The sequence below is a fragment of the Notothenia rossii genome (assembly GCF_949606895.1).
Source record: "Notothenia rossii genome assembly, chromosome: 10".
In the NCBI taxonomy this organism is placed as follows: domain Eukaryota; kingdom Metazoa; phylum Chordata; class Actinopteri; order Perciformes; family Nototheniidae; genus Notothenia; species Notothenia rossii.
Window position 1 is genome coordinate 18,722,162 of NC_136908.1, and position 14,755 is coordinate 18,736,916.

The following is a 14,755-nucleotide window of genomic DNA, read 5'->3' on the forward strand; positions in this document are numbered from 1 at the left end:
GAAGATTGGAGAGTGAGACTTAGTCTTGCAGGAGCTGTCATGATACATAAACCATATTTCCAACCACTCATTCTCCCCTTGTGGGGGCTTGTTGGGGTTCTGGGTTACTTTATTTATAAAATAAATGCATTCAGGACAAAAACACAGGAAAGCCCCCCATTCACAAATGCAGTCTTACAAAGCGAAGATCTATCTATCGAAGTATTTAAGCCCCTTTATCTAAACGGATTTTGAAACAATATTACAAAAAAAAAATCTACTTATCAATGGTTACTTGGGTTTCCTACTCCCCTCCCCTCTCTCTTATTTTCATTACACTGATTTGTTGTCCTGTGACACGGTTTTAAAACTGACTTTATTTCAAATGATCTTGGTAGTTGATCTAAACTGGGACAGGCAGTCATGTGAAACCGAGGTGCTGATTTCTAATCGAAAACAACTTGTGGCAACTCACTGTGTTACATTATTAACACTTCATGAGTCATAAGAAGACTGTTATGTATTCCTCGAAAAGGAAGTCTTGCTTTAAATAGAGTGCTTTGCTGAATGTGCTCTACCTCTATGATAATAGCAACATCAGTGACATCCTTCCTGTCATAACCTGCCATTATTTTTGTTCCTTTTCTGAAGTTAATCCAGCGCTAAGATTTTAAGGCAGAAAAGCTTAGTGTCAACAAAACCTAACCACTTCAAGTGTTTGGGCAAGTATCACTAGTACCATGAGCTTACTCAGTCTACACTGACTTGTCTCTGCAACAATACAATATAGTACCTATTATAATTCCCCCCCACACATGCAGTAAAACACAAAGAGCACGATCATGTCTTTCAAAGAAAAACCTTTATTTCATTGTGCATTACAATATAATGTTTTGTGACTTCATGGCTATTTAGCATCATCTCTCTCACAGGAAGGCATGTCTTTATGCTGGCCCTCAGAGGACGCTTGGATCCTTATTTTTTGGTGAAGTGTCCGTGGCACATCACAGTGAGGCAGGTGACCATGTGGATAAACTCCTTGAAGTCCACACTGTTGTCCTTGTTTGTGTCCAGGCCTTCGAAGAGGCGGTCCACAGCTGCCTTGTCAGTGGCTTTCTGCAGGTGATAAAGTGTTGTAACTGGGCATTAGAAGCATTACAGACTGTTGTGATGGACAAATGCATGCATCCTATCGGTTGAGCAGAACTGAGATAGAGAGATGTCAGAGGTCACTTACCCCCAGCAGATCTCCAAATTCATTGTGAAGCAGCTCCTTCAGCTCTGCCTTACTCAGGGTGTTATTGTCCCCTTCCCTGCCAGCGTACTTAGTGAAAGAGCCAATGAGGAGGGCCATAGCATTCTGGACGTCAGACATGATGATAGCTGATTTAAAAGAACACAAAGAATGAAGAGTTAAAAAGTCACATTATGTAATCCTGTGTTGGTTGCATGGTATTATTATCATGGGTGCAGGACCGATTGGCTTAGTGTTTAGCTCATAAAGCTTCACACAACAAACTGAAGTCTTCTTATGCTCTCATTTAGTGCTGCTGTGTCTCCATCTAGAGGCGGAGTCTGTTCACTTTTACTGACGCACACTGTAATGGATCATGTGGCATTGTGGTCAAATTCGGAATGTTAGCAAAGAACATCATTTACATCCACAACAAGAGGGGCTGGTTCCAGGGGAGAGAAAGACACTGATTTCATAGAAATAGAACAGGAACACTTTTATGATCATTGTACATAATACATACAATTAGGAAGTGTCACTCAAGTTAAGTGAAGGTAAGAATCACAGAATAAAAACAAGTAAAGTATTCACTGTCGATATGAACAAGTTTCAAAATAGTTAACAAAATACAATGAAATATCACACGATAATAAGAGAAAATTGTGCAATGGAGGTGATCTACTTTTTTCACTAACTTAATTATGATAATTATTTTGCCTGTAATAGCTGTTTTTCCTCCTCTCCTCCTGCTACAGTTCATGGCTGTATTTTTCAATATCCTGTAATTATAGAGACTAGTGTACACAAAGGAATGCAGGATAATTGTATTCATTTTTGAGTTCTGGAGCAGCAGACAGTGGCTGAGTGCTTTTGTTTCTTCTGCCAGTGTTGTTCTCTGGGCTTTCCATTGAGCTGGGTAAAAACAAACCCCAGCCACTTTTATTTCTACGCCACAGGACTCTAAAGCACGGTCTCTGCAGAGTGAGATATTGTTATGGCAACAGTTTAATCTCTATAGGTAACTCAGCTGAACTAGGTATAGAAACAGGTCAATACTTGATTAAAAGTCCCAGTAGTGATGTGTGATGCCTGTTCCCTCAAAGCTGTATGTCTAAAAAGGGTTTTTCTTTCCAAAGACTCCATGAACCCCAGAGAGTCGGTTCTGGTTGTATTGTGACTCACGTGACGCTGCTCCCTCTCTGGGGTGTGGTAAACGGAAACTGTGGCAGCAGAGGGTTTGTAAACAGATGGAGATTCAGGAGAAGTACAGCACAAAACAAATATCATATTACTGTTCCAATCTTTGATTTAGTTTGGATTGGAAGCAGGATGTAGATGCTAAATTCTGAATCGACAATGCCTCCGTAAAAAGCACATTCCAAACTAAAGTTAAACAGATAACTGGCACCGGAGCAACAGGAGAAATGTCCGTTGCAACGTTTGTTCCACAAGTAACTATGGTTTGCACTAAAACACATTAAAACAAAAAGATAACTCCGGAAACCCAGTAACTTTGAAGTTAGAAATGAAAAACACTGACGTTTTTGAAAAAATGTGTTTGTGCATTCCTTTTGAATGAAGTGAATGAAATCAAACATAAAAAAACAAACATTGTTTAGATGTTTTACTCACCAGAGTGGATTTGCAGAGATTTAAGAAGATCGGAGAGTGAGAGTCAGTCTTGGAGGATCTATAGTAATGGAGAAATACATGCAAAGGATGTTTTATACACCACCACACCCTTTATCCCTCCCCCCATAATGCTCCTTTCATCTCCAACCGCTCATTCTACTCCCCTTGTGGGGCATTAGGGTCCGAGCATGACAACTGTGGGAGGACCCTATTCACTTTGGGAATTATTATTGCGCAAACAAACCACAACCTTATGCAATGGTTTGATTTATAGGCATTTTATTTTACTTTAATAATAAATAAATACAACTTTATATCTGTATAAGTATCTGATAGTGGAGCATGCACATGCAAGTCTTGCAAAATGTTCAGGGGGGGTTGCAGTTATCTGACATTGTAGTATGACCTTAGAAGAAGTATGACTAGCTAAGTACCATCTAAAAACCTAAAAGATGCAAAGTTATTGAAATATTTTGTTTTCATTGAATGCACTTTCTGTGGCATGCGGGCCATTTTGCACAATTTGAAAATAAACAGGAAGTTGATCTACCCAAAATGTAAACAGTCCAATCAGCACCAACCCTCCCTTGCATGATAAGGTTTCAGGCTTGAGGACTTTTACAAGTCAATATTGACTTGAAGTCATAGCGCCATTTATGGAAAACAGGAGATCAGTTTTATGTGACAAACATCATCCAAATTACATGAAAATCACATTGTGTCATTTCCTTAGTTACTCTTCAAGAAACACTGGATTTATTATTGTTGCTAGAAAAATATCTGATTATACAATTTTTTAACAGTTGAATAACTATATTTAGCATTTTGAATCGTCATTCCTGTTTGCATTAAGGATAACTTTTTAAAATGCTAGAAATGTGCAAAATGTATCACAAGAATCTTGTAATGTTATGATCTAGTTAGTTATAATCATATTAAGTCTGTTAAAAACATGTAGAAGTATAGCGGGGTGTGCTCTTAGTTTTAGAAAGCAACATTTTTGCCATACTTGTTACTGCAACAGTATAATTTAAGACTTAAAAAAGTCTAAGTCTTAAAAGAAATTCTCCACTTGCTCTTGGATGGAATGCAAAATAGGAGTTTGGGATTTCATGTTAACTGTTTGTTCACTTGTTTAACCCAGATCATTTTCTTTGCATTTCACTTGTTCATTGATGACATTTTGCAAGCTGATGAACACAGCAATTACTATGTAAACTGAATCACTTTTTGTAATGATGCAGTACACAGCTGCTCCATTTAGATTTAACTTTTGTCTAAAAGAGAATCCCCGATTTGAGTACAACACTTTAGCCTCAGACCCTACAAAAACAACTCTCTTAAGACTTGAGACAAAACACTGGGGCTGTGAGTAATTATTTTGTTCTTCTAAAAAAATAACTAAAGTAATATCAATTTTTTGCATGTGCATGATAAATTATAAATCCACCCTTTTGTTTGAGTGTACTGTTTGTCCTATTGTATGTTGGTTTTGAGTTAAAACTGTTTTTTTTCTTCTTTTGCCCAACCAGGTATCAAATAACACTTTTAATTGTAACTGTTCCACTATTTCATTCTTTATATATAATGACTTTTTCTATTTTTATTCAATTGTTTGAGATGTGCATGATTAAAAAATGAAACTTTTGGGCACAGTGACTCACTGAGGGCCGATGTTATGGTCTTTCGGAGTTGGTCCTCCCTTTCTTGCAATTTTGTGGTGGAAGCTGTGACTCACAGTCATGTCCCTGAAGCTCATGAGTCACGCTGCAGAGACCAGAAATCAGAGACATACAATCTGCACGGTGGCAACTCTCTGTGCTTGTGCTTTTCAATGTGTGTGTGGTCTGTTGCATGACTTTGAGTTAGAGATATCAAAGGTATTTCCTGCTGTCTGTCCTCTTTGGAAAGGCTGCAATTGTTTTGGTCTCTAATTAACAACTTCAGTCAAAGTCCAGCAGGCATACAGATCATAGGATAGAAATCAAGTCACTGTCGCCACCTCTCATTTACCAAAATCTGAGATTCGTATGCACTTTCCTTTTAGCTTTGCAGAAAACTCCCCTCAAACATTTTTCTCTGTTTTTTTCCATACCCAAGTCTGCCAAACAGTGAGGGAGTACCCATGGAAACCACATCCTGTTTTAATTCCTGCTGTGAGTCATATGAAACTATTTGCAGTACAGCCAAATACTCATGGCCAACATTATGATTACACTCTTGTTCCATCTAGTGGTCAAGCAGATGAACACTGACGAGAAAGTTTATTTGCCTTGCAGCCATGTTACTTAAAAACAGATGTCCCAACTGGACCTAAAACGCCCTTACCAGCAGTACCCTTAACTAACATCCAATGTTAGTAGTCACAAATCTCCACAATAAACCCCACCCCACCCTCTGAAATAGTTGCCCAGACACAAAAAAATGAGGTTGCGAAGGAGGTAGAATCTGGATTTTGGTGGCATTTTAAGCCTTTTTTAGAATGAGAAAGTAGAAAGATGATGGAAAGTAATGCAAAGAAAAAAGGTGTGTGTCAAGAAACAAAAGTTTCTATAGTAGTGGCTCACATTTAAGTGACAGGAAAAAAAACACAGACACAAAGTAGATCATCTTTTTTATATTTCAGCATGAGCACAATAGTTTGAAGTAATTTCCCTCTGCAGCAGCTTCAACCCGGATGTTGGAAGGGTTGGGTGCGTTCAGAACAACATTGCTTTTATTGTTTGGCAGATTGAATTGTCCACAGAGAGGGGCTGTTCTGCCTCTCTGTGTGTCCAAGGAAGGTGAAGTACGCATTAGTGACCTCACAGATCCAGAGTTATTCATCTTCACAAATGATTGTTTTGTTTAAGGTCATTTGATGAACGTATGGCATGTGTTTATCTATCATTGCATTCAGTAAACCTCAAGCTCAACTAAACAAAGGGATATTGAGAAAACAGACAGCAGAGTGGGAAGTCCCTGCTGTAAACTCAGCTGTGGGTCACATGGGTGTGATGCTTTTGTAGACCAAGGGGTAAAGACACACACACACACACACACACACACACACACACACACACACACACACACACACACACACACACACACACACACACACACACACACACACACACACACACACACACACACACACACACACACACACACGCATGGTATCCTAGCAACGTTGGTATTTGTTCTGTAACCATGCACACTGGAAGGCCACAGATAGCTCTGCCCAAGGAGGTGTGGTTAGGGCTTTTAAGCATTTTTCCCCCTGATTTTTGACTTCGAGGCAGATCTGACCTATGTTGCTTTTAAGAACGTTTTTATTATTGTACTCTTTTATCTCACCATTTGTATGTTTTTGTATCTGTTATCTTTGTGTTCACATTTGTACCTTTCCTTGCTTTTCTTGGCCTTTCTCTCTACTATACTACTCAGTATAGTACTCAGGCTGTTCAAGTTCTTCCCAGTTAACTGGGATCGTCCAACCCTGACCTCAACCGTGGGCCAAACCCTTATTTACAGGAGACATATCTTTCTAACATTTATGACTAACGTGTTAGTAAGAGCTTTTCAGTGCCAGCAGCATAGCCTGAGCAGAAGTGCTGCCTGAGAGACTTTATTTAAGCAAAAAAAGCCTCTTTTCAGTTCAGAAATTGAGTCAGAAGGCGAGTGTTATTCTGATCATCTCTCTGGTGTTATCCAAATTTCACCAGACTTTCTTTCTTTCTTTATTCTTTATTTCGAACAGATTAAAAAAAAATTAAAAAAATGTGAAAAACAGAATACCGCATTGTTAAAATACAGTATCCATCCACATTCATGGTAATATCTGTATATTCAACAAAAAAAACAAAAAAGTCTTCATATTAATAATAATAATAAATCATATGTGTCCGAAAGGGAGTAGGAGGAAGCAAATGCTTATTAATTCCCACCCCTTACTTTATCAATGATTGTCCTTTAAAATCACTATGCAAGTTATTCCTACATACATTTACATTTATACATACATATACAATAATTTCTCATCTTCAATTACCTCTCTTCATTCTCATAGTTTTTCAAAAAAGTGTTTCTGTACATCCTTTTAAACTGAATTATGCTTGTGCTTTGTTTTAACTCCTGCTCCAAACCATTCCATAAAATCACCCCACAGTTTGTTATACTCATACTTCTCAGAGTTGTTCTGAACTTGAGTTGTTTAAAATGTAGATTTCCTCTCAAATTATACCCACCCTCTCTGTCTATGAACAATGTTTTTAATTTCCTAGGAAGTAGATTATGTCTTGCTCTGTACATGATTTGTCCCGTTTTAAATTTAACCAGATCAATGAACTTCAATATGTGTGAGTTCAAAAATAATACATTAGTGTGTTTAAGATATCCAACATTATTGATAACTCTTATAGCCCTTTTTTGTAATGTACTTAACGGCTGTAGGTTGGTTTTGTATGTGTTTCCCCAAATCTCCACACAGTAAATCAGATATGGAAATATTAGTGTGTTATATAGAGTATACAATGAGTTATAGTCCAGAATGTAGTTTTAGCCAGTTTTGCTTTTACATGAGTGACTTGAAACACAATGAAAATAATTTGGTGCATGACCCACTGTGCCATGTGATTCAGCAGTCGAAATGTCGTGCTCAGACTTGACTAGAATGCAACAACACAAAACGCACCTTTCACTAGTATAGAAGAAAATATACATAAGTGGATGTATATGTATCATGATTAAATCTGTGATATTAACATAAAAACGTTTGTGTGACACATATAAATATAGTTTTAAATTCATCTGCAAAGATATTGTGCATTCTTTCCGTAACAGGATGCATTTGCGTAATCCCCACTAATCTCCTTGGAGACACAGCAGACACACTGTCTTGTTTTATTTACTCTTTTATATAATTACAACGTGGGAGAAGCCGTGGGATTTGGGAACAATGAGTGTTTAGGGTCACACTAAATCACATAGCGGCTTTTTAAAAGACAAAGGCTGCTTGATTAAGGGTTTGGGCGGGGAAATATCTCTCATTCCCCTCAAGTATCAACTGTTGCAACACTGACACGATAAATGTTTTAACAATGCTGTATCTGTATTCTTATTCTATATTTGATCTTATTAGAAACTGGAGGTATAACTGACAACTGTATGTGGAATTATCTTCTCAACTACACTAGTCTTGCTTGATCTACATGATTCAGTACTTTTTTCACTTGTAGATTATGTTTTTATGCTACAAAAAGAAAATAATCAGGTAAAAGAAGTTTCACTAAATAAATGGATCCAGCAGGATATATAAATATGTTTTATCAGTGTCTGCTGTTTTATCTGTTCATGAATTTATCATAGTTTAGAGAGTTGCAACATCAGCTTTACAGAGAGGAGTGTTAATTACTGGAACATTCTGCAGATTCCTCAGAGCAGCGATAAGCAGGACTTTATCAAACAGAGAGGGAGAGGTTGGTCTGCACTTCACACTCAGGAAGCCATAAAGTACAGGTGGGAATGGCATTATAACATCTATTGTCAGTGCCACAGTTCCCAAGGGATTGTAGCCATTATGGAAAGTGCTTTTATGATTAAATGAAATAGATTTATGATAACTTGGAGGCAAACACATGTGTCAAAGTATACAGTAACTTGTGCATTTAATAACCACCAGACTTGACAGGTTTGAAATTCTTCAGTATATTTAATGAACAAAACTATCTTTACAAAACTTGAAATGCTTTTTGGTTTCTTTTCCTTTCTTCCGCTGTTGTTGTTTACTTCTTCCCCTGCTTCTTCATGTGCGTCTGATAGCATTGCTCACAGGCAATGGAAAGTCCAACAACCAGAGAAACAAACTCCTCAAAATCCACTTGGCCATCACCGTTGGTGTCCAGGTCCTTCATGATTTTGTCAATAGCAGCAGGGTCCTTCTGGGACTGGGTTGAAGAAGAAATATGTTAGTTGGGCGTCAACAAGAAAGCTATGTGATATGTGATATTATAAATGAATTCTGGAAATTATGCACTCTACATGTCAGTCTCCACTCACCAGGAGGAAGTTGGACAGCTCGTTCTCCATCAATTCTCTGAGCTCTCGACGGCTCAGTGTGCCGGATCTCCCATCCTTAGAGGCGTAGCGGTGGAACACCTTGATGAGGGACTCCATGGCTGTTTCCAGTTCAGAAGGCATGGTTGCTTTCCTTCTTTAAGACTAGAAAACAGAGTTCAAATAGACAATGAATTGATGATATGATCAACTATTTGAGTTTATCTTCTTAGGGAAACTTTAAAACAAGACCTTAAAGAACTTTCATGAAAAAATGGCAGTGATACTTGATGATGAACTAATCAAAATGCTCTTTTACAAGAACATGGTTTACTGATGAGCTTATCTGAGGATGTTAACGGGCATGGGGGAATGAAACATGAAACAAATGCTAGATTGACATGTAAACAACAATCTCCCTTCTCCGGTAAGCTTGAGCTCCATTAGGGGATCTAGCTGAGAAAGTACTTTTCTTTTTTTCCCAACGCCCTTCCCATTGATGAGTACTACTTATGGGAAGTGAGAGGTCTGTTATTAGTGCTAAAATGGCCACTGGCATGAAAAATTACAACATCAACCACAAATCTCAATCCATGTGCACTGTAGAATGTAAACAGTTAAAAAGCAGAAATGGGAGGGCAAACAGGGGTTGGATGTTATTCGTGTTAGAGGGAATGAAAAAGTCTAGCTGAATGAGGGGGGAAATGTGCATAGTCAAAGAGGTGGTGATGCAGCAAACTATGGCAGCGGAGTACATGTGTGTACAAGCCCACATAGTCCAACCACACCCTTTGCTGTGTACCTATATGATATACATGGACTCAACTGTGTTAAGATAACAAGAAAGAGACATTCCACTGGAGTCAATTGTGATCAACTTGAGGAAAAATAGTTAGCGTGTGCTTACTGTAATAACCAATGTTCTATAATTCTTATATAACTTTTTAAAAGATGCAAAAAAAACTTTTGATAAAGTAAAAACTTCTTCTTTATAAATGCTTCACTACAGAAAACAACTTTTACAGATAAAATGAACTAAACTAAATCTATTTCTTCCCCACCCTACCGTTATTTCCTGCTGTGAAAATCCTTACAAAGCAAAGTCAGACAAGTCCGTTAAATTCCGTTAGTTCTTACCGTCAGAGCTGAGCAGTGGTCGGCGGAGGAGAGGTGGGAATGTTCAGAGGTTGCGAAAAATGTGGAGCAGAGGTTTTATAGTGAGGCGACGCCCTGCTGCTGTGAGTCAACCTGCGGTGGACACTGGACCCGTGAAGAGAAGTGAGAATGGGCACACGGTGGTGGGCGGTAACTCTAGAAACACACTTTATATTACTGTCTTGGAGTTGTTGGAACAACTTCTAATTCCTTATGAGATTACAGTTTAGTTATGAAAAGGGACTTAAATAGATATGCTACACATAGACGGATCTCTTCAGACTGTATAGAGAAAATGCGACTATAATGCGAAAAATAATCAATAAATCGTCTTACAAATGAAACGTTAAAAAGTCCGTTCCTGGCACTTTACATACTGCATACAATGGTATAAAAAGTATCAAGATTCTTTACTTGAGTACCGCACTGTCAACAAGCTTCATTTCAAGTAAAAGTAGGCCTACTGCATCAAGAGTCGTAGGCTGCTATAGTAAAAGTACAATGTAAGATTAGGAAAATGAATTTAAAGTATTGGGAGTAATAATTTCTGAAAAAAAAAAATATTTTTAAATGTTTTAAGGCAAAGTAGCAAATCTAAGAAGCTGGAACTTTGACACATTTTTAACAAAAAACTTAAGAATTGCTGCTAATTTATTTTCTATTAATTCACTCATGGTGTTAGTTACTTAAATATAATGTTTGATGGTTTAATATATACCAAATAATCACATTTTTATAAGATTTTCACTTACTATCACTATTTTGTGTCAACATCTGAATTTATAAACTAACTAGTAAATACATCTGAAAAGAAACATGTAGTGCACTAAAAGTACAAAATTGATCTACAAAATGTAGTTGAGCACTGAGAGCAGAAGTATAAAGTAACAAAATACTTGGGTCAAGTACTGTACTTAAGTACCTCAAATGTGTACTTAATTACAGTACTTGAGTAAATGTACTGAGTTACTTCCATCATCATACTATGCACAGATTTTGTTCTTAGATTAATGCTGAATTACATCATTGCAAAATAAACAGGTTAATGAGCCACCATGAAGAGGCTTTCTTACAGATAAGCCTTTTGGACTGATGTCAACAGGAAATGATGAATGGGGCGTAATGTAATCAGCAGGTTAACCAGTCAGTAGAATTTTACCACACAACAACTGTCTCTGAGTGACTCAGAGCAATCAATACAAATCATAAATTACTGTTACGTCTGTTCTCTATGAGAGGCGTAGACTTTGGGCTGAAGTCAAAAGCTCTTCTAAATGTACAGTGTTTTTTTGTGTGTGTTTATCTTTATGAACTGCTTTAAAGCATTTATCTCGTGGAATTTGAGCATGCAGACAATTATTAAAATATATATTTTTTACTTTTCACCTCTCTTCTATTCCCAAATGTTGCTTCCATTTTGTTTCCAAGTACATCAGGTTGCCTGCTTACTTAACTATCTCATAATATTAACATTTTCTGCCATTTTATAACATCTTGCACAGTACTGATATTGTATGCTGAAATCTTCAAACTTAAACAAATACATGTATATATTACCAAATCCCACACTTCTCCCAAATCTTAATCCAATAACTTTATAAACATTTACATGCAAGGAGCTATTATCCAAAATGAGTACTTTTACTTTTGGTTATTTAAGTTAATTGTTATGCCAATTAGTTACTTTTACTTAAGTGAACTGCATACCTTTTACTTCCAACAGTATTCATATTTCTGCACTGTTATTGCTACCTTTACTGAAGTAAAAGATTTGTGTACTTCTTCAACCCTTGACTAAAACCTCACTGTTTGCTCGTTTTATTAGATGAATTGCAGCCCCTCTTGTGGTTGAAACACGGTATTACACACACAGATAAAGCTCTGTGTTCTTCATCAAAGAAGTCTGCATTATTCCTGTCATGCCCATGAACAGACTGAGCAATGGATTGTTTAAAAAAGAAAAGATTATTAAAAGTGGTAAAAGTATCCAGATACAAGTTAAAGTAAAAACATACTGAAACATAAAAATCCTCCATTCAAAATAACAGTTCTGCATTCATAAAGTAAGTACATAAGCAGTTATTTATCCGTAGGTTTACTTGAAACATCAAAAATATGGCGATGTTATTTTTCTATATATTCTAATGTTGGATTATCAGGGACGCATTATTGTACATGCAACAATGGCATTGCTGTTCAAAATATAGCTAATTTAATTTGTTTATTCTAACATAATTTACTTTTTGACATCCAAAAATCAGCCTTTATGTAAATTCCTTATCTGAAAAATAAAATGTCAGATCAATGTACAGCAGTAGTAAAAGTTGTGTGTGTGTGTGTGTGTGTGTGTGTGTGTGTGTGTGTGTGTGTGTGTGTGTGTGTGTGTGTGTGTGTGTGTGTGTGTGTGTCATCTTGTGGATTAATGAAATGATATGTGCCTGAGGGTCTGCATTTAGTTTCTACTGTAGCCAAACTTCATGGTTAATGGATTGCTGCCCAGAAAATAAACAACAATACCAGAGCTGCTGTTCTTCCTCTGTTATGTAAGCTATTGTGACTGAAAGTATTTAATTACTCAAATCCTGTCAATGGAGGTGGGCCTACTGGTACTTTATTGGAGTATTGTCATTTTAAAGCTACATTATACTTCTACTCTAAGGGAAATGTACCTTTTATAGAACCAAATTTTTTTGAAAGCAGAAAAAAATGTGTGTTTTCTCAGTTTACTTGACAACGCAGTGACAGTTTCAGGTGTAACCATTTCTCCATACATTTCAAACTCCATACCTTAAACTTGGGTTTGCCTGGAAAATATATTTTTCTGTTTATGTCATGGCCAAAGTGGACCAAGTTAAGGTCACAGATAAATTGTAACAACGTGTTTCTTTGCATCCATTGCATGCATCTGTGACGGTGTTTGTTGAGCGGTGAAATTCAGACTGCACATAAGATTCCCCTAAGTTTGCACTTCCCCTGCACTCACAGTGCTTTCTTTCATGCATTTCCACATGATGTGCAGCCTGGTTATGATACTGCAGGAGAGTATGATTTATTACAGAATGAATGCAATGTTTCCTAAATGGCATCCCTAAATATCTGCTGTGGCTTAATCAGATTCACCCTTCCTTTGTTAAAACAGTATTGTGGTTTATCTGGTTCTGATATAGGGAAAACATCAAACATCTTAATTAACTAATGCAATATGAACAGTGTTCACATTCCTGGTGAAGTTTAATGCTATTAAATGAGTGTTTAGCAGCATTAGGCCTTGTTCGACAGGATTCCTTAAACACCAAGGTGTGGCAGAGCCAGGGAGCGTCCCCATGTGCTCCTATATTTAAACCCTGCAGACGGCGCTCTCTTCACCGTGTCAACTCATCTCTCAGGTAGGAACGGTTGTATCAATGCATTCAGGTGTATATTTTCTTTTACAGCAGGGTTTTCTCCGTAAACGTTATGCCTGTTTTGATGCTTGACTGTATAGTGACTCGTTGGTGATTTTATCTCAAACTGCAACCAGCAACATGTTGATAAAAAAATGTTTTAAGTGTATGGTTGTGATTTCAGGTACTAACTTCAGTAAGGCTGCCTAACATTTTGACAGGTGTGTACAAAAATATTTTAGAGAAATGCAAAAAATGTGTTAAAAAATATTTTTTGAATTTGGTTTGTGGATGACTCTCCATTCCTATTCTCCATCCTGTTAATATTTTTGTATCATTATGACAATGATTGTCATTGTTATTGATGTTTTTCTATTATATGTTCAGATCATCTACCCTCTGGAAATGGAAGAGTGCATGAACCTAACTGGATTGGAAATCTCTCTGGTTTCCATGTATGCTGTCTTCGACGGGAACAAAAATGAAAATGGAAAAATGGACAAGGATACGTTTTTGAGAGTGTTGAAGGAGGAACTGCCTTTCTTTGCGGTGAGGGAGTCATTTTATTTGTGTTGTGTACACTGCGTCTTGTTCTACAGGCATTTACTTAATAAATTACTCTTTCTATTATTTTTAATGAATATATTCATTTTTTTCATTCTAGCAAGCGGCAGCTAAGAACAATTGTGACATGTTCTGCAAAGTGGACCTTGACAACGACGGGTTCGTGGACTTTGAAGAGTTCTCCAAAATGGTTTGCGGTTGTGCTTGTGCCAGCCATGACGCTTTGGAGGAAGCCCAAAAAAAACATGAGCAGGAGAAGAAATAAAACAAATGACCGTTTATGAACATGGCTAATACTTTTTCAGTACTTTCTGACAAATGTGATTTCACCTTACAATAATAAAAGTGTTTTTGTTCCAGTATTACTACTTGTTTAGTTTTTTTTAATTCTTTTTTTAATAGGATTCCGATTGATACAACTTCCAGTAGTTCCTACCTGTATAAAAAAAACGTTTTTATATATTAAATGCTCTGTTTAGTCGCTCTGCTTGTAACTGACCCAGCCAGCAGCAACAACATTGGGGAGTGTGATGTAATGCCAGCTTGTAATAACAGGCAGGTGGATTTTGCAAATAGTGGGGATGATGAATACAAGTAGAATTTCAAGCAATTAAAATAGAAATTATTTTTATTTCTATCACGAGAGACCCCAACACTTTACAGAATTAATTCAAAAGAAGATTTAGTGTCTCATTGTGTTCTACACTATATGACCCTACAGCAGAGGAGAAGTGTATGGGAGGGAATGGGGATGACATAACTAGTTTTAACATCA

At 37.1% G+C, this 14,755-nt stretch overlaps 2 protein-coding genes and 1 long non-coding RNA gene across 3 annotated transcripts; 1 reads left to right on the plus strand and 2 right to left on the minus strand.

Moving 5' to 3' along the window:
• Positions 1-822: 822 nt before the first annotated feature.
• LOC307023095 (ictacalcin-like) lies at positions 823-3,004 on the minus strand. The gene is made up of 3 exons (XM_079656128.1): positions 2,846-3,004; positions 1,217-1,362; positions 823-1,095 (listed from the first exon to the last, which is right to left on the minus strand). The coding sequence occupies exons 2-3, from the start codon at positions 1,352-1,354 to the stop codon at positions 955-957; spliced, it is 279 nt and encodes a 92-aa protein (XP_079512254.1). The 5' UTR covers positions 1,355-1,362; positions 2,846-3,004; the 3' UTR covers positions 823-954.
• A 5,510-nt stretch (positions 3,005-8,514) lies between these two features.
• s100a10a (S100 calcium binding protein A10a) lies at positions 8,515-10,172 on the minus strand. Its single transcript, XM_079656293.1, has 3 exons — positions 10,016-10,172; positions 8,882-9,043; positions 8,515-8,769 (listed from the first exon to the last, which is right to left on the minus strand). The coding sequence occupies exons 2-3, from the start codon at positions 9,020-9,022 to the stop codon at positions 8,608-8,610; spliced, it is 303 nt and encodes a 100-aa protein (XP_079512419.1). The 5' UTR covers positions 9,023-9,043; positions 10,016-10,172; the 3' UTR covers positions 8,515-8,607.
• A 3,194-nt stretch (positions 10,173-13,366) lies between these two features.
• Positions 13,367-14,342, plus strand: LOC307020973. The gene is made up of 4 exons (XR_013803045.1): positions 13,367-13,419; positions 13,601-13,637; positions 13,804-13,965; positions 14,081-14,342. It is a non-coding gene; the product is annotated as an uncharacterized lncRNA (long non-coding RNA).
• The last annotated feature ends 413 nt before the right edge of the window (positions 14,343-14,755 follow it).